The sequence below is a fragment of the Beta vulgaris genome, chromosome 1 (genome assembly GCF_026745355.1).
Source record: "Beta vulgaris subsp. vulgaris cultivar EL10 chromosome 1, EL10.2, whole genome shotgun sequence".
Classification (NCBI taxonomy): Eukaryota; Viridiplantae; Streptophyta; class Magnoliopsida; order Caryophyllales; family Amaranthaceae; genus Beta; species Beta vulgaris.
The window spans coordinates 62,532,206-62,558,871 of NC_079202.1; the positions used below are offsets into that span (position 1 = coordinate 62,532,206).

Sequence of the window (26,666 nt, forward strand, 5' to 3'; positions counted from 1 at the left end):
ACAAATTCATTCTTACACAAAATACTTCATCCGTTTCTAAATAAGTGCAACACTCCTTGTTTTCATGTTTGCCAATGCATTATTTTATCCATTAATATCTTCAATTATCAATAAATAAAAATTATATAAAGTTGATATTAAAAAAATTCACATTCAGACGAATCTAAGAAGATCCCCACATGATTATGTTTTTCTTAAAATGTAAATCATCAAAGCTAATTAAAGTTTAAACTGTAAATAGTAAATACTATGCAAATGTTGTACTTATTTAAAAACTGAAAAAAAAAGTCTTTCACATGTAATTTGTCATCCACGTGCACTTTTCTTCTTCCTTTCCACCCTGTTTTTTCAACTCTTCTGCACTTTGGATTCTTTCTTCTCCCACCAAAACGCAGCCGTTTTAGTTCATCATCCCCAACACTCTAACTCTCAGTCTCACTTATCTTCTTCACCTTCACTTTCTCTCTCCTCAACTTTTTTTTTTACTTCACTCTCACAAAAAACCCAAAAAAATGGCAGAAGAAACTCTTCCCTCCACCACACCACCTCCACCGGAAGTTTCAGAATCTCCGGCAGAAAAATCAGCAGAAACAGAATCTTCAGTACCGGAGAAAGAATCTCCGGTGCCGGAAAAAGAATCTCCGGCGAAGGTTGAGACAGAATCAATAACACAAGAACACCAACAAACTGAAACAACAATAACTGAATCTGAGAATCTCAAGCTGAAAGAAAAAGATACTTCTTCTAAAAATAGAACCTTTATTCAGTCTGCAGTTTCTTTCAAAGTAGAAAGTAATCTACTTTCTGATCTTTCAGAATCTGAGAGAAAATCACTTGAAGATTTCAAAACTTTACTCAAACAATCTATCTCAAACAACACCCTTTTACCCAAATCATCATCATCTGATGAACCTTCAACTTCAAAATCTGAGATTGTTACAACAACTATTGAATCTGCACTAAATAAAGAAGAAAACCCAGGTGAGGAATTTTCTGGGTTTTCAATTTGGGGAATACCCTTGTTGAAAGATGAAAGAACAGATGTGATTTTGTTGAAGTTTTTAAGGGCAAGAGATTTTAAAGTGAATGATGCAATGATAATGCTGAAAAATACCCTAAAATGGAGGGATGAATTTGGGATTGATAAACTAGTTGATGAAGATTTAGGGGATGATTTGGAGAAGGTGGTTTTTATGCATGGACATGATAGGGATGGACACCCAGTTTGTTATAATGTTTATGGGGAGTTTCAGAATAAGGAGTTGTATGGCAAAACTTTTTCTACTGAGGAAAAAAGAGAGAAATTTTTGAGGTGGAGAATTCAGTTTTTGGAGAAGAGTATTAGGAAGCTTGATTTTGATCCTGCTGGTGTTAATACAATTTTTCAGGTGAATGATTTGAAGAATGCTCCTGGTCCTGGGAAAAGAGAGCTTAGATTAGCTACTAGAAAAGCTCTTCATTTGCTTCAGGATAATTATCCTGAATTTGTTGCCAAACAGGTATTTGTTGTTTTTTTGTGACTTCATTGTTTTGCAACTTTATATTGTATCAATGTTGTCTTAGCATGAATTGATCAATACTAATTTGTGTTGTTATTGCTAATGATTGTGATTAAATGAAGATAGTAGCTTAGCATGTTGTCTTAGCATGAATTGATCAATACTGATTTGTGTTGTTATTGCTAATGATTGTGATTAAATGAAAATAGTAGCTTAGCATGTTGTCTTAGCATGAATTGATCAATACTGATTTGTGTTGCTATTGCTAATGATTGTGATTAAATGAAGATAGTAGCTTAGAGTTCATATAATAGTTAGAATAAGTAAGTTGATGTTCATGATGATTGCAAAGGACTTTGATCCTACACTTACCTTTGGTGTGTGATGGTCTATGAGTTGATAGTGTCAGGGAAGGTCTAAATGTACGCGATCTTACCTTATATTTGATTAATAGAGGGATTGTTTTGTTCCCGAGCCTTTGATGTGCAAAACGTGGATGTGTTCCAACAAGATAGTGTCCATTTTGGTTCAGTGGTTGATTTTCATGATATTGCATCTTAACTCTAGCGCGTCTCCTAGAGACAAAGGGCTTGGCTTTAGTGTACTAGGAGAAGGTTGTTTTTAGTTTCATTCAACAAGTTTGTGTTTTTGTTTCTCGTGTACTCTTGCATTTGTTTATGATGAATGCACATAAGCTTTAGTCTGTGCAAGTATGCAATGGAAGGGCATATAAACTGTGAGATTGAGTGATCAATGATTCCTAATGGGTACATTTGTTGTTGTGAAATTGAAGGTGTTTGTTAACGTACCCTGGTGGTACGTGGCCTTTTACACCATGATGAGCCCATTTATGACTCAAAGAACAAAAAGCAAGTTTGTGTTTGCTGGAACTTCAAAAACTGCCGAAACTCTTTTCAAGTATGTACCAACTTTTTCATCTCTAGTGAATTATGGTTTTTAGATCAAAGTTTGAATGTTTGATTCATTATGTGGGTGTGACAGGTATGTATCTCCAGAGCAAGTTCCAATTCATTATGGTGGTTTAAGTACGGACTATTGTGATTGCGATTCGGAATTCACCGTGGACGATCCTGCAACTGTCCTGAACCTAAAAACTGCAACAAAGCAGTTTGTAGAAATCATATGTTCCGAGGTAGGTTATGGTCTTGTTTCACTTGACCAAATTTTTGTTCTCATATGATTATGTGTTGCTTAAGTTTCATATATGGGGTATTTGATTTTTTTTTGTAGAAATGCATTATCGTTTGGGAGGTTCGAGTGGTAGGGTGGGACGTGACTTATAGTGCTGAGTTCGTGCCTAGTGCCAATGATAAGTACACCGTGGTTATGCAAAAGGCAACCAAGATGACCTCGAATGATGATCCTGTGATATCTGGAAGCTTTAAAGTAAGTGAAGTTGGTAAGATAGTCCTTACAGTTGACAACCCAACTTTCAAGAGAAAGAAACTACTTTACAGGTACAAGGTGTTGCCTTTCTTTGACTGATGATGATCTTGGTCAGTGTCAATATTGCTATGAGTGAGAGCTGATTCCTTTGTTCAATATGTAGATGGATATGAGGTTCAACTTTCCTTTGTTAATTGATTATTTTTGTTCTTATGTTCAACATTGTCGAACTTTTGGCCCATTTCTTTCCTTTTGGATCATACAGCAAGCTCTTGCGGATCAAATAGGAAAATAGAAACGTAGGGTATATGTTGAGTGTAAAATGGCTGTAAAAACTCCGTGTGACTTCGATGTTTTTGATCTGTATACTTCCAAGTTTTATGAATGTTTATATGTTTGAATCATGTTACTCAATTTAAATGTTTAATTACCCTTTTAGGACTCCGTTTAGCGTCTAGATTCATGAAATGGCCTAAATCATTCGCCTTTAGGGGTATTTTTGTCAAATTATCTGTCTAATAGTTTTAGTTTGCGTATACGGAGGCCGGAGCCATGTTCATAGGAAGCGTAACAAGGGCGAGCAGCTTCTTGTGATTTTCCATTAATGAACAGTCCCAATCGGGTTTTGTAAATAAGATAAATATCTGTAGTATCCATTTTCTACTTTGAGCCATTACATTTACATGGTCCTTCAAGTTCTTGGCGCAGAGTCACTGTTATCATTATTGGAGCATCTTTATGACATAATACAACAAATGATGTTGATACATGTAACATGTTTGCTTCAATTTAGTTTCAAATATCCTAGTTTAATTTTCTGTCACATGTTTCTGTCCTTCAAACATCATCCATTCATTTGGTGGGTGGGAAATACTTCTACTTTACTAGTTTTGAAGTGTAGTGCTAAATTTATCCAGTTCTTATTTATTTATTTGGTCAGATATGAATCTCATCTCATTAAATTAGGTGTACTTGCACTATCTCTGTATGTCTTTGATGGAAAATGACCCTTAGAAATATGATGCCTACTTTGAAAATTGTAAAATTAATTGGACTAAGGTGCATTATAAAAGAATAAAAATTGATGCTAATCCACCAACTTTTGTTAGTCTAAAAATGCATTATTAACTTTATGATATACTCTACTATGCTTGATTTCTCCTATAGATTTGATCTAACCTAATTCTTGCTTAAAGCAAGCATTGTTGTGCCTCACATCAAGATAAACTTATATGCTGCAGTCTGCACTCAGACTTCAGAGTACCGTTTGGGTATTTCTGTGTCGCAAGTGCAGTGGTGCACAACATCGGTGGCTGACGTGGCAAATGATTGTCACGCATTGGCTTCGCATGACACATGCTAACAGGAGTTCCTTTTTCTGGGTTTGGTTTGGGGTCTGGTCGATCTTTGATAGGTCTAGGTGCACCTCATGGTAGCCAGGATAGAACACACATTTCCCATTTGCACGTGCGATCGTGCCGGCAGGAGCCCTTTCTAGATAGAGAGACACTAGTAAGCTAACTATTCTCTGGTTACAAAGTGTATATTGATACAATTACATTGAAGTGAACAAAACCGTTTTTTTCCTAAGGAACAATTAGGTGGTATCTGAACTCTTTTATGTACTCTGGGTGTGGGATGGGGAGTAATATGGAGGTTGTTTAGAAAGAAGAAACATAAAGCCTTAGGAATAACCAAATCTAGGAAATTTGATAGAATGGTTGTAGAATATTGTAAGAGAAATCTTAAAGAATCCAATCAACAGATAGCATCATTTCACTGCTCCCCTTCATCTGACTGAACTAACCAGCCGCGCAGAGAAGGTTCGTGCTCAATACTTAGGCCAGAAGACAGAACTCGAACTCTTGTAAGCAGCTTCTTCTTTGTTGAGCTTGTATTATGAACTGTAAGTATCAGTTTCCCAGGCTCATTGATCCTAAAACCTTCAGAAATTACCAGTCCATCACTCGTCGTGAGCTTCCGTGGTCTTGATATGTTTGTAATGTAACTTCCCTTCATGTCGGGCACGAACTTCGCATCATAGATAACATCCCAACCTATCACCCTAAGTTCCCAGAGCACATTACAGGACTGCAATTTCAAGATGGCAAATCATACAGTCAGAAAAGGACTATTAGTTGACTAAAATCCGAACTCAATTAGGATGTTTACCTTCATGAAACAGAACTCTACTCTCTGTGTACCAGAAGGTTTGATGGTAACTTCAGAAACAATGTCCTGGGTGTTAGATTCGCGAAAATCTTGCTCGTTATCGTTGCTCAGACCGCCATATTTTACGGGCAATTGTGCAGGAGAAATGTATCTGTTTTCAGCTTCCAATTCATAAATGAGGTAGAACAAGAAAAGAAACTCAACAAACAGGAACTCAGTGGACAATTAAACTGACCTGAAAAGAGTTTCCATAGTCTTTGTTTGGCCTGAAAATACCACTAATTCATTTGTGTTCCATAGATCGAACACCATCGAATAAACCCGACAATAATTCCGGTACCACCAAGAAACATTGATCCACAACTAGAACCCGAAAAACAAAATCAAATTCAGAAAAAATTATGATGGATTGAACATTCAAGAACTGAAAATTGGGCAAATTTAGTTTTGTGAAATACCTGTTTTGCAACAAACTCTGGATAATTATCATGGAGCACTTGAAGAAACTTGTGAATGACTTTATAAAGGTCTCTATTACCATACCATGTCAATCTTTTAAGATCAATGACTAACATAAAAGAATTTTTGCCATTTGTGGTAAAATCAAGCTTTCTGATATTCTTTTCCGCGAATCGAATAAGCCAACGAAGAAATATCCTCTGTTTTTGTTCATCAGAAGATGTAATCTGGCTAAGATTATCATTCAAAACATCTTCTAAAACCAAATACCATACTGGGTACCCTTCTTTATCATATCCATGAATGAACATCACATTGTTATAATCATTTCCCAGATTTTCATCTTCTTCTAAAAGAGATTCAATGCCAACTTCATCGCGCCATCTAAGAGTGTTCTTGATCATACCAAACGCACCCAAAACCTCGAAGTTTCTTGATTTCAAGAACTTTAGAATGATAATATCACTTCTTTTATCACCAAGAAGTGGAACACCCCAAATTTTAGTTGGATTGCCTTCGAAAGAGGTTCGTCGTTGATCATTGTCGTAGGCATCTTGGACGAGTTTTTTGAGCTCGATTAAAGCTTTCGTTTGGGATTCTGTAAGTTCACTTGACCTTTCAACCTCTTCTTTAGAGGAGGATGATCCATCCTCCATAGATTCTCTCATTCATCAACTTTGAGGGATTTTTTTTTTTTTTTTTCAATTTAGTTCATGCAATATGCATGGATTGTATTTCATTCTGTAGGGAAAAATGGAGTTGATCTAAAATGTATTGTCGACTGATTAACCATGGTAGTTGTTGGGATCCACAACCTTAAAAGCTGCTAACTTGTGCACACAACAGAGACTTAGTAACCAGATAGAACAGGCCTCCCATAATGTTCACTTGTTTCTGACAACTATCACTTAGTACCATTCCTCCAAGGAAAATGGAGATTGAATTAGTCTGTTATCCAGCCGTTTAAAATGTTGTTTGAAGATCTCTACGTCCAGGCTATCAATTTCTTTTTTTTTTGGAATTTGTGGGTCATTGATTTATTTGCTGGTTATCAACTTATCAAGTTCAGTACCAACTGGGGTTGGCGTGAGTAGTTAAGGGTCTCTCGCTCCTTAATCAAGGTCTCGGGTTCGAGTCTTGGGTATGGAAAAAATCCCAACTGAGAGGTATGCTGCCCTTTGAGGTACCCATGCAAACTCCTGTAGGAGATTAGTCCACTCGCCGAAGACGGTGGGAAACTCCTTGTAGTAGGACCCAAAAAAAGAACTTATCAAGTGCAAATTAATATAGTAAATACGTTTTTTTAAGGTGTTTATGCTAAAAACAGTAATGTGAGTGGAAGTATCAATTCATACTTTGAATATTAGGTGTGAGTTTAGTGAATGCTAGACCGAATCTCAAAATGGGTTGTCACTTGCAAAACAATAAGACTAACTTGGAGGATTCCAGCAAACCCTCTCCGATGCTTAAATCATTCAGGTGAGCAATGAAAAGCAAGGGATGGGAAAGAATTGCCAAATATATATGTTTGTTTACTTTAGATGAAGTTATCTTTTATTTGATGTCAAATAGAGTATATACAAAAGAAGGTAGGTGCAGGGGGCCTTGGGTTGGTCCTCTATGTACCTTTACTTAAATTTTCCCTTCCTTGGGTATGATAGCTTCATCATGGCCATTTGGTTAAACCGCAATGAGCTCGGGCCGATATTTAGACTTCAACTGTAAGATGAAAATCCCTTACAAGTGGGCACTTGGATGATATGAGGATCCCACTTATAAGGGGTAAGAATCGAATATATGTCACATGGACGGAAGCAGGATTCCAACCAACTAAGTCAACGTTGATTCTTAGTAAACAAACAATTGGTTTGGCCATATTATTTAATAGTTGCTAAAATACTTGTACTACTAGTTGTAAGAATTTCCACCATTACTTGGTACGAGTGTACTTGACGATCTAGACCAATCCGTTTTGTTAAATAATACTATGAGATTCCCTTTGGGTCAAGCCCACAATTAGATTGGCTGATAATAACACAATGTGCAATTATACACATGGACGTTTCGACATTGTGGGTAAGATGGGAGTAGCCGAGTAAGAGTAGTCTAGTAATACCAGTATACCACTGCCCTTGGGATTGGAGAGGAGTAATATGAAGTATTTCGACCCTGTTTTTTTGAATTGAACTGAAATTATGAGAAGAATTTATTTGAAATGAACTGTTTGGGTTAGAATTTTCTTCATATTTATAATTTTCAAATTCGTAAATCATATTACTCCATCTATTCCTTACTGATGTTCCTATTTAAGATTTTGACACTATATAGAACTACATAAGATCTTCAAAAAAAATTCTAAAAATATAGTCAAGTCTTATTTGATTCTTTTGATGAGTACTTTAATAATTTCAAATTTCTATAATTTTTTTATTGACACATATTACATATATTGATATATAATTATGTATATCAATAATCAAAGTTGTGTATGTCATATTTTCTCCATGACCCATTTCCTATAATATCAACCATTTAACCTCACAATTGGTGACTGGCACACTTGTTAAACACAATAAATTTATAGATTGGTGAAAATTAATAAAATGGTAAGTTACGCCTCCCTTTTCTTTTAGGGAAAAAAATATGAATCTGAACACAAACTTCTTTGGATTCTTTATCAACTTGTATGCTGCTAATAACTGTCACAACAAGTAGTTTTCACTTTGAAAATGACTATTGTATATTCGACTAGATATTTGGCTAAACTTGTGGAAAGGAGGTTAAAACGACCAATAATGGTCCCCTAATGTAAAGTTACATTACATATGTGTCGTAGCTTTATCTCGTATTGATCAAGGTGAGCATTGTTTCAATGAAGTTGTTGGGTACAATTTTTGGAAGAGTAACTCGAGGACAAAATTTCTTTAATAAGAATGGGGATATTGGTCTTTTTTTTTTTTTATCTCTATGATATTGACTTGTAGGCCTGTTTGGCAATAGCGTTTTAGGTAGCGGTAGCGGTAGCGGTTGAACAAGGTTAAAACGCTAATTAAGAAAATTATGAGTGTTTGATGAGGAAAGGCTTGTTTGGCAACACTAGCAGTTAGCGGTTGTAGTAGTTGTAACTGTACGTTGGGGGTAGCTGCTAGCTATCTACTAGTAGTTGTCGGCGATCAACGATTAAATTAGTTGTAGTAGCTGTTGGAATTGTAAAAGACAATAAATGACATTTATTCTAATATGAATTGACAGCTTTGCAATGCTTCCTGGTCTGAATTTCAGCTGTCAATAAATTCGTGTTGTCTCACGATTTCTTTCTGTTTTTTTCCTTTATGCAAGTTAGTAGCTTTTTACTTTTCCAACCATGGAAATTGTTTTTTTGACAAGTTCTTAATCAAGAAAAAACAGTAAAACAACTCATGTTGTTATGATCAACAAGTAATTTTCTCTCCTGAATATGATTTTCATGTCCTAAGTACACATTATATATGCATTTACACTATTCCACAAATAATAAGGGTGGAAGTACATTATAATCATGTAGATGCAAGTACTAGCTAAAGTTGTAAGACAATACTTTATTTTAAGACATAAAACTTTAAGTACCTTATAAAAATTAGAGAATATTTTAATCAACATTTTAACTCGGGAGAAACAGGAACTATGTCATGTGAGCGCGTGGCGCTATCCCTTAGAATGTACACATACAATAAAATAAATTAGAATATACATGCTATAAGATTTGATTTCATGACTTTAAACTTTTATACTAAAGTCTTAACTACTCAATCAAGTAATGTTTGGTGTTATAATTTTGAAGTTAAATATTAATAAATAAAAATTATAATTACTCGGAGTATAGTACATGCCAGGTTCTAATTTATGAGTAAGGGTCTCTTTGGTTGATCGAAACAATTTTTAGTGTGTTGAACTTGTTTTTACTACTCAAGATTTTTGCTAATTAATCAAAACTCATTTTTAGCAAAACTAATATTTATACTTTGGATAGAAAAATAAATATATCATTGGCTTAATTAATTATCATGGGTAAACTCAAAACTATCACAAACAAATCATTTGGGTCTTGTTCGGTATTTACTGTGATTTTTTTTTTTTTTTTTGGTTTTTTGATTTTCAAAGTAATATGATATCTGTCATATAACGAATTAAAAATTAGTCAAATTTATTGGGAACATGATAATTTTAAAAAACAAGTGACAACTAAAACTTGGTAAACCACTTTTTATGATTTCCTGATTTCAATTTTTAAAAAAACTAAAAAAGATAACAAACGGGTCTTTAAATACTCATGTCTACATAAAAACTAATGCGATTTGAGAAATAGCCAGACAGTATTCAATAGTCCAAGCTAATGATCAATTCATGCGAGAATATTAATCATTAGCATTGCGCTACAGCAAAAATAGAAATGAAAGCATGGATTAATATGGGTGAGGTCCTTCTTAGGCCTGTTTTCTCCAGCTTATTTTCAGTTCAGTTCAGTTCAGATCAATTCAATTTAGTTCAGTTCAGCTCTAGACAATACCTTTACTCTCACATATTATATTACTATTCAGTTCAATTCAAATGTTTTATGTCGAAGAGAACAGATCTTAGTAGCATTCTTAAATCATTAAATTTATGGGAGTATGATTAAGATATACTTCCTCCGTTTCAAAATAAGTGCAACATTTGCATAGTGTATACTATTCACAGTTTAAACTTTAATTAGCTTTGGTGATTTATATTTTAGGAAAAACATAGTCATGTGGGATCTTGTTAGATTCGTCTAAATGTAAATTTATTTAATATCAACTTTTTATAATTTTTACTTATTGATGATTGAAGATATTAACGGTTAAATTAATGCATTGGCAAACGTGAAAACAAGAAGTGTTGCACTTATTTAGAAACAGAGGAAGTATCAAATATTACAAAGTTGTGCTAAGAATTTTCAATCGCTAAGAATGTGGTGGAGATAATGATGAGACACCAAATTCTGATTCCATTGATCATCCTATAGGATGAGGAATCAACATTATTCATGTCATAATTAATAGCAATCACTCAAGTTAAGACTAATTAATTAACCTAAAGTAAAAAATAAAAGTAGGAGTACTAAGATTCATTTAAAAAAAAATAAAACATGGACCCCAAAAAAGCACAAGTGTTTGATTTTAATTAGGACAAAAAAAGTTCTCAATTTTATTTAATTTCACTCTTTTTAAGTGTGCTTGACAGATGGATTATGCATTCCCTTTGACAAATGCACATACATTGAAAAAGATTGTTGTATGAATTAAGATAAAAAGCAAAACAACCTATTTTAGTTGGACCCAGAAGAATCTCATAATCTTGACTAATCTGTTTTGCAAAATCATCTCTCTTGTTTCTTTCAATCGTCAAATGACGTGAAATTTGTACTTTTATTAGTTTCTAGATATTCAATACTAAAATATATAATGAGATAGTTTTGATGTAGATGAAGTATACATAATGACCTATACAACAACTAGATGAACTTCCTAACCATATTTTCTAAAAAGTTAATCTTATTCTCTCTTCGCCTAGTGGTTAAGATTGAGGCGATGTGAACGACAGGTCACATGTTCGAATATCCCCCTTCCCTTCTTTGTATTGCCTTCGTGGCTCATATGGATAAAAAAAAGTTATACATGTCGGACCAACTAATTCGGTCCTAAACAATATCTTGACCCAAACCAAGTACGTAGTGACTTGAGTTCGTACTTGATTCAAGTGCTTTCATATTGTAAATAATTATTTTTTAATAAAGTACTATCAAAATTTAATTGTTCGTTCGTTACGAAGCACAAAACCGTCTATTTAACCACTGGTTTTTTCTACATGTAATCCAAGTTTGAAAGCTATATTTAAATCCCAGTTGTATTGATACTAATTTGACATTTTGATGTATAACAATTTTTTTGTTTATCCTAAACTCAATTATTAGAAAACTTTATAATAAAAGTCAGTGGATATATATTCTTGACCTATTTAGGTTGGAAGAAAGATTTGTCACACTACATAAGAAGATAAGCTTTGAAGGAATAGTGCCATCGCTATCAGATTGAAACATGAGTGAAAAAAAATCTGAAATATTTGGTCCCTACATAAGTTTGTATATATCAACAACAATTTTACAAGTCTCATGTTCTTTCCATACAGTAATTTATCAAAGCTTATTAATAAACCTTAATAAGGGTAAATTAGTTTTGTTTTTTTATCCATATGAGCCATGAAGGCGGTACAAAGTACGAAGAAGGGGGGATTCGGACCTTTGACCTATCGTTCACAACACACCAATCTTAATCACTAGGCCAAAACATCCTTGATTTAGAAGGTAAATTAGTAACAGTATCTAAAAAAGCATAAATTTAAAGTTAAGGGCGAGGTTCAAACGAAAAAATGCTTACCATAAATACCTAGGCACCCAGAGACTGAGGAAGGGAGAAATTTATGAGAGCTTATTAATCAAACCTTAATTTTTTTTTTTTTTTTTTTTTTTGGTTCTACTACGAGGAGTTTCCCACCGCCTTTGGCGAGTGGACTAATCTCCCGCGGGAGTTTGCGTGGGTACCTCAAAGGGCAGCATCCCTCCCAGCTGGGATTTTTTCCATATCCAAGGCTCAAACCCGAGACCTTGGTTAAGGAGCGAGAGGCCCTTAACCACTCACGCCAACCCCAGTTGGTTTTAATCAAACCTTATTACTACTACATAGAATAATTTGGATATGTAAGTTCAGCAGACTGAATTATAGTTAGTACCCTTTTGGTCCCCCATGTTTTACTACACTTATGTTTGATTTTGAAGGTGCAAAAGTTTCATTCTTTAATCAACACACCTTTCACTTTCGTTTTCACATTGCAGGCTGCAGAAACACTTTACAGGTTTTTTTTTTATCCCCCTGCCACCCACACCTTGTCATCATTCCTATCATTTTATGAACATATCATTTCATTTCATACATTTTGTGGGTTAAAATTGGGGTTTCATTTCATAAAGAAATGAGTTCAAGTAATAATGAGAGGAATACCTCATTACTTTTGTAAGAATTTGAACTTATACCCGGTAAAAATGGTAACTTTTGACTTCGATATCATATGCATGTTTTTTTTTTCCAAAATTAAGATGAAGATTCATTACAAGTAGGAGAAATTAGAAAATCTCACTTTGTAATGAATAAGAATCAAACTTTTATGACAGAGATGGAAGGAGGATTTTCAACTAATTAGGTCAATTTTGATTCTCAACTGTATGCAAAATATGAATGTGTTTAAAACTTTTGACTATTTTCAGATGCGTACTTAATGTTATTTAACTTCTTTTATTGTTTATTATGTTGTAGTTTTTTTTTTTGGACCCCACTGAAAATCCGTTGGTAAAAAGTAGGTACTGGACCAGCACCTCGCTCAGGTCAGTCAATCCAGCTACAAATGTCAACGCTTCAGATTAAGGGATGTAAGAAAATCCCTACTCCAAAGCATAAGTAGGTAGTTGGGTTCGGAACTTGTGACCTCCAAGTACAAGGTGAGTTCCCCACCACCTTCATCAAGCAAGCTTGATGTTACAAGGGTTGAGCATGGTTTTTGAAATTTACTATTTACAATGCATATAGTAATACAGTATGAAAGCTATCATAGATTTTTCAAAAGTACAAAGCTTTAAAATCAAACTCTACCATAGAAAATTTACCTATACATGCATGGTTAATTGGTATCATAACATGTTATTTTCTGCTAACTGCACCAGCTTTTGTATTACTTTGTTCAAGTTCATCTTTTGCCTTTTCTTTAGAGATAAAAGATCAAAAACTGTTTTTCCCTCCCCAACAATTTGAAACACCAAAACTTTCAACTTGTTCAAAGTAAGATCAAAGTTGAAAAAACAAAAATTCTAGATAAAAATCTAAAAAGAATCAATGTCAAGTAGTCCTAAAATTATGGTATAGTAACACTTCAACAAACACATGATCCAATCATACAAACATACATCCCCCACCTAAAAGTTGGCCACATGCTAGGTTGGTTTGATCAAATAAAGAAACAAAAAGTCCTAAAATAAGAAGCAACAACAAAACAAAATGAAAAACCAAAAAAATGAGAATCAAAATTTATAATTTTAGCACAAACTCAACAACCATAATTAAAATTTACATAGAATAAGAATATACAGACAAAAAGAGTATCAATTCACACAGTTTTTGCACCCCTTTCTTCCTCTGTATATGTCCTCCAAACTTGAGAAACACAAGGACCAGGACACACCCCAAAAAAAGAAAAAAAAAAAATCCAACAAAATACAAAAATAAAACAAATAATAAATAAATAATTCCCAAAACTCCTTATAAAATATAAAAAAAAGTAACTTATTAAGAGTCACTATGATTTTTTTGAATGAATTGAAATGTTGTGAAATTGATTATGATAAATCACTGAGATGTCTTGACCTTAGACCTGTAAAGGAGCTTCTTCTTCTTTGAACTTTGGTTGTCAATTGTAATTACAACCTTTCCTGGCTCAGTAACCTTGAATGTGTCACAAATGACTGGTTCATCAGCTGGTGTTACCTTCTTTGGCTTGGCAATGTTTAGAGTGTATCCTCCTTCCTTTGTTGGTAAGAATTCGGCTCCGTAACTTACATCCCATCCAATTACTCTAAGCTCCCATACCAACTCAGTTTCCTACAATTCACCATACATAATATGTTGTCAATCAATTTGAATTGAATCGAATCGAATTCAATCTTATTGGGTGTCGTATAATTGATTATGTTCCGAGATTAGCTAGATTGTTGTTATTGTTATCGTCAATGTTACTCCGACACCTTCACCATACATAATATGTCAATCAACTTGAATCGAATCGAATTCAATCTTATTGGTTGTCGTATAATTGATTATGTTTTGAAATTAGCTAGATTGTTGTTATTGTTATCGTCAGTGTTACTCCGACACCTTCATTTACCTCAAAAACGGGGTGTCTGAGTAGACAATACTTCATTTTAAGTTAAAAACTTGACTTTTTCTACAAAATAGTCGATTCGAAAACTTGGACACTGTATCCGAGTAGACACTCAATCCATGTCTGAGTAACACATATTATCGTTGTTGAACTTAACTCTTATATTCATCAATATTAGGAGTCGTTCTAATACTGTCAGTTTTTCGTTTTTGGTTTTTGATTTAGAAGATACAATGAAAATAATAATTTTGAAAACTGACAACGAAAAACCAATAACTACTTTTAGTGATTTCCATATGTATTCGTCGTTCAAAAACTGAAAACAAAAAACGATAACGAATATATTGAGGGGTGCAGTGCAAATGTGCAATACCTCAGAAAATGCAAATTCAATGGGATGTTTACTGCCAGGCTTGATGGTAACTTCAGTGACAGTATCAGCAGGGGAAAACTCATGCTCACCAAACTTACTGTGCCCACCAAATTGAACAGGCACCTGCTCAGGAGCTATGTACCTATTTTCCAAAACAACCAAACAACATATTCATTAAATATTAGTAGGAGAGAGAAATAGAGACAAAGAGGGAGAGAGAATCAGAGAAAAGAGTTACAAAGGAGACAAATTTACTGACTTGAAAAGGGTCTCAGCAGTTTTAGATGGGCTTGCAAACACAAACTTGCTCTTGCTCCTTGGTGTAAATACAGTCAAATAGATCCAGTTGTATGCCAAGTACCACCATGAAACATTGATGCACAACTATATTTTTTTTCCCAAAACAACAAAAATATCAGCTTTATTACAAAATTATAACATACTATATGAAGCAATTATATTATACCCATATCAAATTAATGCTAAAGATTACCAAAATATTAAAAAATTTCCACTTTGAGCAATACCCATATCAAATTAATGTCATAAGATCAAAGATATATAAAAAAGTTTCCATCTTGACCAATACCCATATCAAATTATTGCCAAAAAATCACAAAAATCGAAAAAAGTTCCCATTTTGAGCAAAACCCACATCAAAATTAATGGTAAAAAACACAAAATTCAAGGAAAAAAACAAACATGCATACCTGTTTAGCAGCAAATTCTGGGTAATTATCCTGGAGAATCTCAAGAAACTTGTCAATAACTTTGTAAAGATCTCTCTTACCATACCCAGGAGAATTCTTCAAATCATTAACAAGAACAAAAGAATTAATTCCTTCAGGACTAAAATCAAGAGTTCTAATAGTTTTTTCAAGGAATTGAATCAACCATCTCAAGAACTTTTTCCTTTTTTCTGCATCAGAGAAAGTATTCTGATAAAGCTCCTTATTTTGAAACTCTCCAAACACATTATAACAAACAGGACGACCTTGTTTATCAACTCCATGTGTAAAAACAACTTTCTCATAATCATTTCCAAGATCTTCATCAAGTAAAGAATCAACCTCAAATTCTTTTCTCCAACGAGCAGTATTTCTAATCATAGTGAAAGCATCTTTCACTCTATAATCTCTTGCTCTTAAGAATTTCAATAGAATTACATCACTTCTTTCATCAGCAAGAAGTGGAATTCCCCATATTGATACTTCTTCTGGCTCCTTTGGTGATTCTTCCACTACAACTTCAGCTTCTTTTGGTGTCTCCTCAACAGATTCTGGTTCTGTTAGTACTGGTGCTGCTGTAGTTGTCGCAACCTCGACTACTATAGTTTCTTTAATATCCTCAACAGTTTTCTCCTCTTCAGCAACAACAACCTCAGGTGTTTTTGCTGGTTCAGGTTCTTCTGCCGGTGTTGTAGGTGGTTGCTCAACTATTTTTGCAGGCTCCTCCTCCACTTTCGGAGAGGCCTCGTCAGTTTTCGGGGCCTCTTCGGATGGAGGAGCAACAGCAACCTCATCTGAAACCGCGGTGGTGGTGGTGGTGGTGGTGGAGGTGGTGGATGGAGGTTGTTCCTCTTTCTTCTCTTCCGCCTTCTCCTCAACTTTAGCTGGAGCAGGCGGAGGCGGAGGAGGAGGAGAAGAGAACTCGTGCTTCTCGAGGGCTTCTTGAATAAGTTTCTTCAAGTCCTCGAGAGCCTTTCTATGTAGCTCAGGTAGCTCACTTGCAACATTAGTCTCCTCTTTGAATGAGACTTGTTGAGCTATCTTAGCCTCGGCTGAATCAGCTGGCTTCTCGGCTTCAGCTGATTCAGCTGCAGCTAGTTTCTCAGCTTCAGGTGGTAGAACTGCCTTCTCAGCTGGCTTCTCAGCTGGTTTCTCGGCTACTGGAACCACCACTTCAGCCACCGTTGATTCTGGCTTATGGGTTTCTTCCGCCATGGGTGATCTCTTTGTTGTGTTTTTGATGTAGAGAAATGAGATTAATTAAAGAGAGAAAGTAGAGAGTTTTTTTTTTTTTTTGGTTTGTTAAGAAAGATTTTTTTTTTTGTAGGGGAATGAGAAATGAGAAGAAGGAGAAAAGAAGAGAGGAGTTTAATAGTGAGGAGGAGTGAGAAAAGGTTGTGAACGTTGGGGGATAGAAGAAGAGGAGAGAGAAAACAGACTGTCAGAAATGGATTGCCAGCTACTAATGGGGAATTTGTAGGACCCTCTTTCTACGGCTACATTTATATTTCCTTTTTGGTTTTATTACTTTTATACTAACATCAAATTGTATGGTAACAAATTGTATTATACCATGATTAACGATGATCTTGGGAATCATCTTTCCTTAAATCTTTAGTACTCCAATTCTCTAATAGAATAACATTTCTGCCCTTTACTTTTTTAGTTTAAGAGGTTGTTCGTTCTCTCCAACTTATTTTCAGTTTAGTTTAGTTCGATTCAATTCAGTTTAGCTTTGGACAATACTTTTACTCTCACATATCACTATTCATTTCAGCTGTTTTTTATGCCGAAGAGAACATGCCCTAATTTTAACGAGGACATATTCTTCTCAACTTATTTTTAGTTTAATTATAATCAGTTCACTTTAGTTCAATTCAATTGCAATCAGTTTAGTTCAATCAATTCAATTCAACTTCAATTATTATTTCTATTAGTCATAATTTAATTCAGTTCAGTTTAGTTACAATAAATTCAGTTTATTTCAGTTGCAATCAATTCAGTTCAGTTGTTTTATGTCGAAGAGAACATGTCCTAATTGTATTAATTTTTTTGTTATAGTTGATATTTTCAACCAAAAAAACTAATTTCAGTTCATTTTAACTCAGAAGAACAACTGAACAAGGCATTTGGGATGTATAGATATATATAAGAGACCCATATACTATCACTACGACAATGAAGAGAATTTTAGCTAGTTCTTCCATATAATTATTTCCTTTTTCACGTTTTAGAGTTGTAGGTGATTTATGGAATATACAACTACATGTAAATTAAAGACTCGCTCTCTTCCACTAGTGGAAAAAAAAGGAAGGGCTGCGCAGGCAGCCCTACATAGCAGAAGGGCTACGCTTTTGAAAAGAAGTGCAGCCCTTCACTTAGTAAGGCTGCACTTTTGGAAAAAGCGCAACCCTTTTGTATGTAACTATGTAAGAAGGGTTGCACTTTTTCCAAAAGCGCATCCCTACTAAGTGAAGGGCTGCGCTTTTTTAAAAAGCGCAGCCATTCTGTTATGTAAGACTGCGCTTTTGAATAAAAGCGCAGCCCTTCTTAAAAAAATTTGAAATAAAAAACTCACGGCCTTCAAATATTAAGCGGGCTTCGTCAAATACATTATCCCTCATTCTCTCTCCTCTCTCCTCTCTCACATCCCTCCTCCCTTTTCCTCCTTCTCTCACATCCCTCTTCCCTTTTCCTCCTTCTCTCACGTCCCTCCTCCCTTTCCTCCTCCTCTCTTCTCTCTCAAAAACTCCCAGAAAAGTTGCGACAAAAGCATGAAATGATTTGCACGAATCATGTCGATGGAGTCCGATTGCCTATTGTGATACCTTTTCGGAAGCGGAATGGGCCAACGAGTCAAAAGCAACAACTCACAGCGCTGTGACGTTTAGGATTTTTAAGCCATCCGAGTTCGTTTAATGCTCCAAATAGGCATTATAAGTTTTTCCGAATTTTTTTTCCTTAATTATGTATTAGGGTTTTGTTTTATGTATTTAAACATTATTAGGTTAATGTTTGGAGGTAGTTCTTGTATTTTCAGATCTATAATTTCTTAATCTTTGTTTTGATTAATGTTCTTGTATTTTCAGATCTATAATTTCTTCTCTTCTGTATATTAGTTTTTGTTCCTTTTCGTTTCGTTCTTTTTTTTTTGTTTTGGGTTTACTTGCATTGTAGATCTATAATTTTCTTCTCTTCTATGTATATTTGGGTTTAGTTGCATTGTAAATCTATAATTTCTTATCTTCTGGATTTGGATGGTTTACTTTAAAGTTTAATGGAAACGTTAAAATTCAGAAAATGTGAGATTTAATAGTAAAAAAATGTCAAATTTTTTTTCGGGTAGGAAGGGCCGCACTTTTCTGGCGCAGCCCTACTTAAAAAGTAAAAGGCTGCTATTGAAAGAGCTGCTGTCAAAAAGCGCAGCCCTACAAGCCTTTTTCAGTGCAGCCCTTTTTCATTTTTCCACTAGTGTTCATAACTTAAAAGTTAGGGCCTGTTCTCTTCGGCATAAAACAGTTGAACTGAACTGAACTGAACTTATCAGAGCTGAACTGAGCTGAACTGAACTGAACTGAACTTATCAGAGCTGAACTGAACTGAACTGAACTGAACTGAACTGAATTGAATTGAATTGAATTGAATTGAATTGAATTGAATTGAATTGAATTGAATTGAATTGAATTGAATTAAATTAAACTGAATGTAATAAATATATAAATAATATTTTAAATAAGAATAATATGAATATTAAATCATAATTATAATGATAAGTAATAATAATGAATAATAATAATAATAGTATTTTAGATATTTTTAAATGATAGTTATAAATAAATAATATTAATAATCATAAATTAATAATAATAATAATAATTAATGATAATAATGATAATTAATAATAATTATTTTATATTATTTGTATTAATATATTAATACTTGATGATGATATATAATAACAATAATATCTAAGAAGTAAATTAATATTACTATTTTAATAATTAGATTTAATAATATAAAAATATTTAGTAATAAAATTAATGATTGGGTTGGACCGCAAAAGTACATCGTAAACCGTCTTGACGCGATTTGATTGGTTTATGGGCTAAAAAAAGTGGGTTTATTTGTGCTTTGACCTAAATCATGTTCCTCCTAATAATAATAGTAATTTTTTTTTTTTTTTTTTGATACGGAAAAGAAAACTAGGACAGAACCCCTAATCTGGAGGCCAGCCTAAAACATCCTTGCGGATGACAAGAGAAAAATCCAAAGAGTAAGGAGTAAATCTATAATAAACAAAATAATATATAGAAACAACAACAACAACAATAATAATAATAATAATAATAATAATAATAATAATAATAATACTTAATAGTAATGATATATATTTAAATAATAATAATAATAATCATAATAATAATGATGATGATAATAATAATAATAATAATAATAATAATAATAATACTTAATAGTAATGATATATATTTAAATAATAATAATAATCATAATAATAATGATGATAATAATAATAATAATAATAATAATAATAATAATAATATTTAACAAAATGGTTATAAAAGAATGGAGCTGAACTGAACTGAAGAGAGCTGAACTGAACTGAACTGAACTGAACTGAACTGAAAATAAGCTGGGGAGAACAGGCCCTTAAAACTTATCCCACTATTACATTTTTACTACCAACCTAATTAGGTAAGTAGTCATACTTGAAAGAAATTGACTTTAATATTATTCGTATTAAAATTTAACATTGTGTTATTAATATTGTATTTTTGGTATTGTTCACTTTACCTAATTCTTATTATCATAGGTAAATGGGCAGGGGAGGTGGAGGAGAGTGTTTGTAGTGTTTAGACCTTGACACTTGAAGAGGGAGTTCCCAAAGGTTTTTTTTTTCAAAGGATACCCAAAAGATTAGGCATAATGGTAAGCTACAATATTTGTAGCTTTATTTTTGCCAATTCAGTTTTTCGAGCAACAACCTTATAAACTATTTCATTCTGCAATGGTAAGCAACAATATTTTATAACGTAAATATGATCCATTTGTATGAGCTTTCCTCTAAAAAAATTAAATGATAATGTCAAAACTATTAGCTCTGCAAAGCCAATTGGTTGTCCAAAGCAACAAGTAATTTTTCCCTCTCTTAGTCAAACTAGTAGCTTGAACTTTATAATATTTGCAAGCAGGTACTTAGGACCAAAAATCAATTTAATACGCAAATGTAGAACTATTCCAGAATAATAAAAAAATGGGACTATTTTTGACGAATCGAATAAAGATGGAATTATTCCTATCCAATTTCTCTTGTTTCTTATTATTTATAAATTTAGGGTCATTCAGGTGAAGAAAATGCACCTTAAGGGCCTGTTCTCTTCGGCATAAAACAGCTGAACTGAACTGAACTGAACTGAACTTATCAAAGCTGAACTGAACTGAACTGAACTTATCGGAGCTGAACTGAACTGAACTGAACTTATCAGAGCTGAACTGAACTGAACTGAACTGAACTGAACTGAACTGAACTGAACTGAATTGAATTGAATTAAATTGAATTGAATTATATTACATTGAAATAAATTGAATGTAATAAATATATAAATAATATTTTAAACAATAATAATATGAATATTAAATAATAATTATAATGATAAGTAATAATAATGAATAATAATAATAGTAGTATTTTGAATATCTTTAAATGATAGTTATAAATAAATAATATTAATAATCATAAATTAATAATAATAATAATTAATGATAGTAATGATAATTAATAATAATTATTTTATATTATTTATATTAATATATTAATACTTGACGATGATATATAATAACAATAATATCTAAGAAGTAAATTAATATTACTATTTTAATAATTAGATTTAATAATTTAAAATATTTAGTAATAAAAATAATGATTGGGTTGGACCGCGAAAATTACATCATAAACCGTCTTGACGCGATTTGATTGGTTTATGGGCTAAAAAAAGTGGGTTTATTTGTGCTTTGACCTAAACCATGTTCCTCCTAATAATAATAGTAATAATAATTAGTAAAGCTATAATAAAAAAAAATATATAGAAACAACAACAACAACAACAATAATAATAATAATAATAATAATAATAATACTTAATAGTAATGATATATATTTAAATAATAATAATAATAATAGTAATTAGTAAAATAAATTATACCAACATAATAATAATAATATTTAACAAAATGGTTATAAAAGAATAGAGCTGAACTGAACTGAACTGAACTGAACTGAACTGATCTGAACTGAACTGAACTGAACTGAACTTATTGGAGCTGAACTGAACTGAACTGAACTTATTGGAGCTGAACTGAACTGAACTGAACTTATTAGAGCTGAACTGAACTGAACTGAACTGAACTGAAAATAAGCTGGGGAGAACAGGCCCTAAATGATTAAAATGACTTAAATCTATAAGTTAATTATCATTACATATTTACATCATTACATGGATTATGGATCATTGGATTGACTATAGTGTTGTTTTTGATGGAAGAGTAAAGTGGTTTTCTATCCTTAACTTGAAACTTCTTTTTATTTTATCCATCTTCTTTGTTTTTTTCGTGACCATCATCCTGGGTCAAAACTACCATGGCGTATTATTTGACCAAAATTTAAAGTTTTCTCAAATCAATATTTTGATATCCAATGAATTCGCGTTTTGCGATTGAAGTAGTGATTTGAGTCTTCTCCAAATAATGTAGATGACAAACATTTGAAGAGACTAACATATGCTATGGTCGATTGTTTTGCGTGGTTAGTAAATGCTGATATATGATTAATTATAGCATTATTCAGGGAACTTTTAGGATTATAAAGCATAAATAAATTGACAATTTAAAAGCAATCTATATAAATATATTAAAAGGCGTGTGAAAACAAGAAACTGTGCCACGTTATTATCATAAACTATTCTATTAATAAATGAAATTTTTTCTTACCTGGGGGATAGTCCGGACCTAATAACTAGTTATAATTTAAGAGTTGAACAATTATAAACAAATAAAGAAATAAGGCCGGATTAGCATATGGGTAAAATTTTCAATATGAAATTTAGTAATTTTGTTCAAACTTTAGATATAATTACAGTGTCGAATTTAAAAATAATATTTAATGGGTTCAAAAATATTTTGATAAGTTTTATTGGATCAAGTGATATAAAAAAAAACAATTGAAAATTCCAAAATTTATAAAGGAAAATTTTCATTTTTCCATATTGAACACTTGGTCTAATGTAACTCCGCCACTATAACTTAATTTTACCAAGGTGATTGGAAAAATAATTTTTTAGAAGAGATATTAGGCCCCACCCATCTCCTAAGTCCTAATTCCGAAGCTATTGCTAATCTTATCAGGTTAAAAAGTGAAAGTTAAAGATGCAAAATGTATATATTCATTTCAAAGTACTACTAAATTTGGAGCATTGTTAAACATCGCCCATTATTTCCTTAAAATCGCCCAAATTTATATATGAATGGACGATTATGTCCTTATGTGTTTTAACCAATATTATTTTTTACTATATCTTCCAAATTTTTACTGTAATGCAAAATTTAATTTTCACTTCTCTCCAAACTCTAAAATAACCGGCGGCACTCACCAGTATTCATTGAAATTAACTCTAAAATTTACGGCAGCCGCAGTCATTGAAATTAACGATCTCCAGCGAACGCCATTAATTAATATAGCAATAATGTCGTCTTTCGATCAGGTATTTTTTTTTTCGCCTCGAAAACAACGAACGTGTAGCCAGAACGATCGCCCTATGGATCCAACGTCTGGCCAGGACGTTAGATCCATAGGGCGAACGTTCAGGCCAAACGTTCTACCCATGGACTTAACGTCCTGGCCAGACGTTGGGCCCATGGGTCGAACGGCCTGGCCACACGTTAGACCCATGGGTCCAACGTCCTGGCCGGACGTTGGTTCTGGGAACGCCAACCCTATTTTTTTTTTGGGAAAAACTGGAGGAAGATTTAACCTAATGAGTTATTAAATGTTCAATATTCTATTTTTTATATTTGTTTGGAATATTCTTAATTTTTTATTTGGCTTGAATATTTTATTTTTTTTTAATTAACAATAATTTATTTGTTTTTTTTTTCCAGGAACTTGTTAATAATGGGATTAATTATAATCGTTATTTTGACAATTCTCCTCAATTTAATAATCGTGATGATGCTGTCGAATGGTGTAGAAAGATTGCTCTTGAATTCGGTTTTTTTTTGGTGATAACCAGTCACAAAAAGAATTGTCAATATCTAGATTGTGAACGTGGTAAGAAAAAAGAACTTCGTGATTTCAGTTCAGCAATCAGGAGAAAAACGAAGAGAAAAGCATGCGGTTGTCCATTTCGGTTGTTTCTTGTCCCAATGGAAAACTATTCGTATTGGGTTGTCAAGACTAAGGCAGAACATGGGTTTCATAATCACCCAATGATGTTATACCCAGAGGGTCATCGACAGATTAGCGGTCTCAGTCCCGGTGCGAAGAAGTTAGTTGGAGAACTAACTGCAGCCCATGTGAAACCACGACACATCATGAAAGCCATTACAAGTGCATTTCCGTCAGTGAAACCTAACATGAGGCACATTTATAATTGTAAAGATTTGTTAAGAAGAGAGAGATCAGAAGGCAGAAATGCAGCTCAGGAGTTTCTTCATCAGGCTGTTCAAAGCAATTATCTGTTTTGGCTTGATTCGGACGAGATGGGTAGGGTGACACATACATTCATTGCACACCCGACGTCCGTGAACTTAGTCCGTACATATCCGCATGTGCTTCACATTGATGCAACGTACAAGACAAACAAGTACTTGTATCCTTTGGTAGAGATTGTTGGTGTCACACCAACCAACAAGAATTTTCTTGTTGCATGGGCTTTGCTGCAACATGAGGATGCTGAGAGTTACCGCTGGATGTTGTCGGCACTGAAAAACCTCATTGGTTGTGTGGCGCCAAATGCCATTGTGAGTGATCGAGATCTGGCTTTATGCAAATATATCTCGGACGTTTTTCCCACATCTGCGCATCTACTTTGCACGTGGCATATTAACAATGATGTGGAGGCATGGGTAGCGAGGAAGTGTGGTGGGATAAAGCAGATCGGGATTATGTTCGGCCGAGGGGCTTGGGCTAGGGTTATGAAGTCAAAAACCGAGGATGAGTATGAGAAAAATGTAGCCAATATGATGGATGAGTGGGGTGAACTTGGCAAAAACACATCTATTGATTTTCCTACCTATATCAACGGAACTTGGCTTGTGCACAAGGAGAAGTTTGTGCAATGTTGGACGGATCGAGTACGACACTTTGGCAACACAACCAACAACAGATGCGAGAGTTCACATTGGGCTTTGAAGGAGTGGATTGCTACTCCAACCGAAGCAATCGACACATTATTTATGCAGATCGATTCTTTTATTGCCGGACAGTTGACAGAGATCAGAAACTCCTTGGAAGCCTCCCGTCGTAGTCATGGGACTGAGTTTGACATACTACCATATAGCGCCTTGAATGGTGTTTGCTCTCAGTACTGTTTGGAGCTGATTCAGGATGAGTTTGGTAGAATCAAGGCTTATGATGGTGATTGGAGTAGATGCGGATGTGTAGTTCAGAATACACATGGTATTCCGTGTGCTTGTCACACCTTCTTCGCCGTGCAGAACGGGCGTCTACTATACTGTCAGGAGGTTGATCCATTTTGGTACAGACTAGCCATTGGTGATGGTACAGATTCAGCTGAGATATTATCTGAGCGCGATCAGGACCGTCAGTTCTTCATGTCATTAGTGACCGAGGTACAGGCTAGGGATCCCGCGATCATGAGGTCTGTTTCTCGGGTACTCCAACTTGAATTGTACCCCGACCGTCGTTCATTTGAGGAGCCAGAAGTTAATGCGACGAGTAAAGGTCGGGGAAAGTTGAACAAGGGTTGCGACGGAACAAAAGTGGTTTGAGCACGTTATGGGCAAGTCTACGAGTAGTGGAAATCTTCTGCGGCCACTGGTAATTATACGTATATCTATTTACTTTAATTGTTTGTTTTGTATAGTTGGACACATTTAATTAAATTGATTTGTACTAACTTTGCAGGATGGAGATTCGATATGGAACGTTTTCCATACTTTCATAGACTTCCACTGACCATCCAAGAGCATATTGAAGGCTGGCTTGATGTAGTTGCCGATGGTAATTGCGGTTTTCGATGCGTAGCAGATGCTTTTTGTTCGGGTCAAGACAATTGGGACATTGTACGTCGAACTACGGTGAGTGAATTGCATCAAAATGGTCCTCTGTTTCATTGGATATATGGTGATGATCTGAATGAGGCAATTACGCGTATTACATGGGAAGGTGAACGTTGCGGGGAGGAACACTATATGGAGGTCCTTGCAGATTTGTACCCCATTGCGAACCATTACAGATGCACAATCTTTTTTTTCGGTCTAAATGGTCGTTTTGATATGTCGGCTACAATTCTTCCAGTTGATGTTGGAGGTAGGAACGCTCTGCCACAAAGAGAGTTAGCCATAGCTCATCTTGGGAGTTACAAGCATTTCATTCGGCTTCAACTTAAGCAAGGACACCCGGTCCCTCAGATTCCTCCACCATGGTTTAGAGTTGCTTCCCAAAATGTTCTTTCTTGGGCACAACATTATTCAAGACGGACACAACGTTGGGATTCATCGTCGACCTCTACGACTCGAACAACAACTACAACTATTGATTAGTTTTTACTCTTTTTACTTAATAGACTAACTGTGTTAATTTATAAAGTAAGAGTAGTATTTATGAATGAGTTGTGTTGAATGAATCATGTTCCCAAATAAATTTTAAACAATTCCAATCTCATCTATAGATGGTAATAAAGAAGAAAAATGAAAAGCATATAAAAACATAATTTGAACTAAATAAAACTACTACAAATAGTTAAAAGTATTATGAATTATAAAAACTAACAAAAACATCGAGTTCAAATA

At 34.0% G+C, this 26,666-nt stretch overlaps 2 protein-coding genes across 2 annotated transcripts; one reads left to right on the top strand and one right to left on the bottom strand.

The window, feature by feature from the left end:
- The first annotated feature begins 301 nt into the window (after positions 1-301).
- On the top strand, positions 302-3,310 carry LOC104899995 (patellin-3). Its single transcript, XM_010687341.4, has 4 exons — positions 302-1,499; positions 2,293-2,417; positions 2,502-2,652; positions 2,751-3,310. The coding sequence occupies exons 1-4, from the start codon at positions 513-515 to the stop codon at positions 3,003-3,005; spliced, it is 1,518 nt and encodes a 505-aa protein (XP_010685643.2). The 5' UTR covers positions 302-512; the 3' UTR covers positions 3,006-3,310.
- A 10,330-nt stretch (positions 3,311-13,640) lies between these two features.
- LOC104898006 (patellin-3) lies at positions 13,641-17,048 on the bottom strand. Its single transcript, XM_010685035.4, has 4 exons — positions 15,603-17,048; positions 15,152-15,276; positions 14,893-15,034; positions 13,641-14,239 (listed from the first exon to the last, which is right to left on the bottom strand). Exons 1-4 carry the CDS (start codon positions 16,833-16,835, stop codon positions 13,988-13,990), a joined length of 1,752 nt encoding a protein of 583 aa, XP_010683337.2. The 5' UTR covers positions 16,836-17,048; the 3' UTR covers positions 13,641-13,987.
- Positions 17,049-26,666: the final 9,618 nt, after the last annotated feature.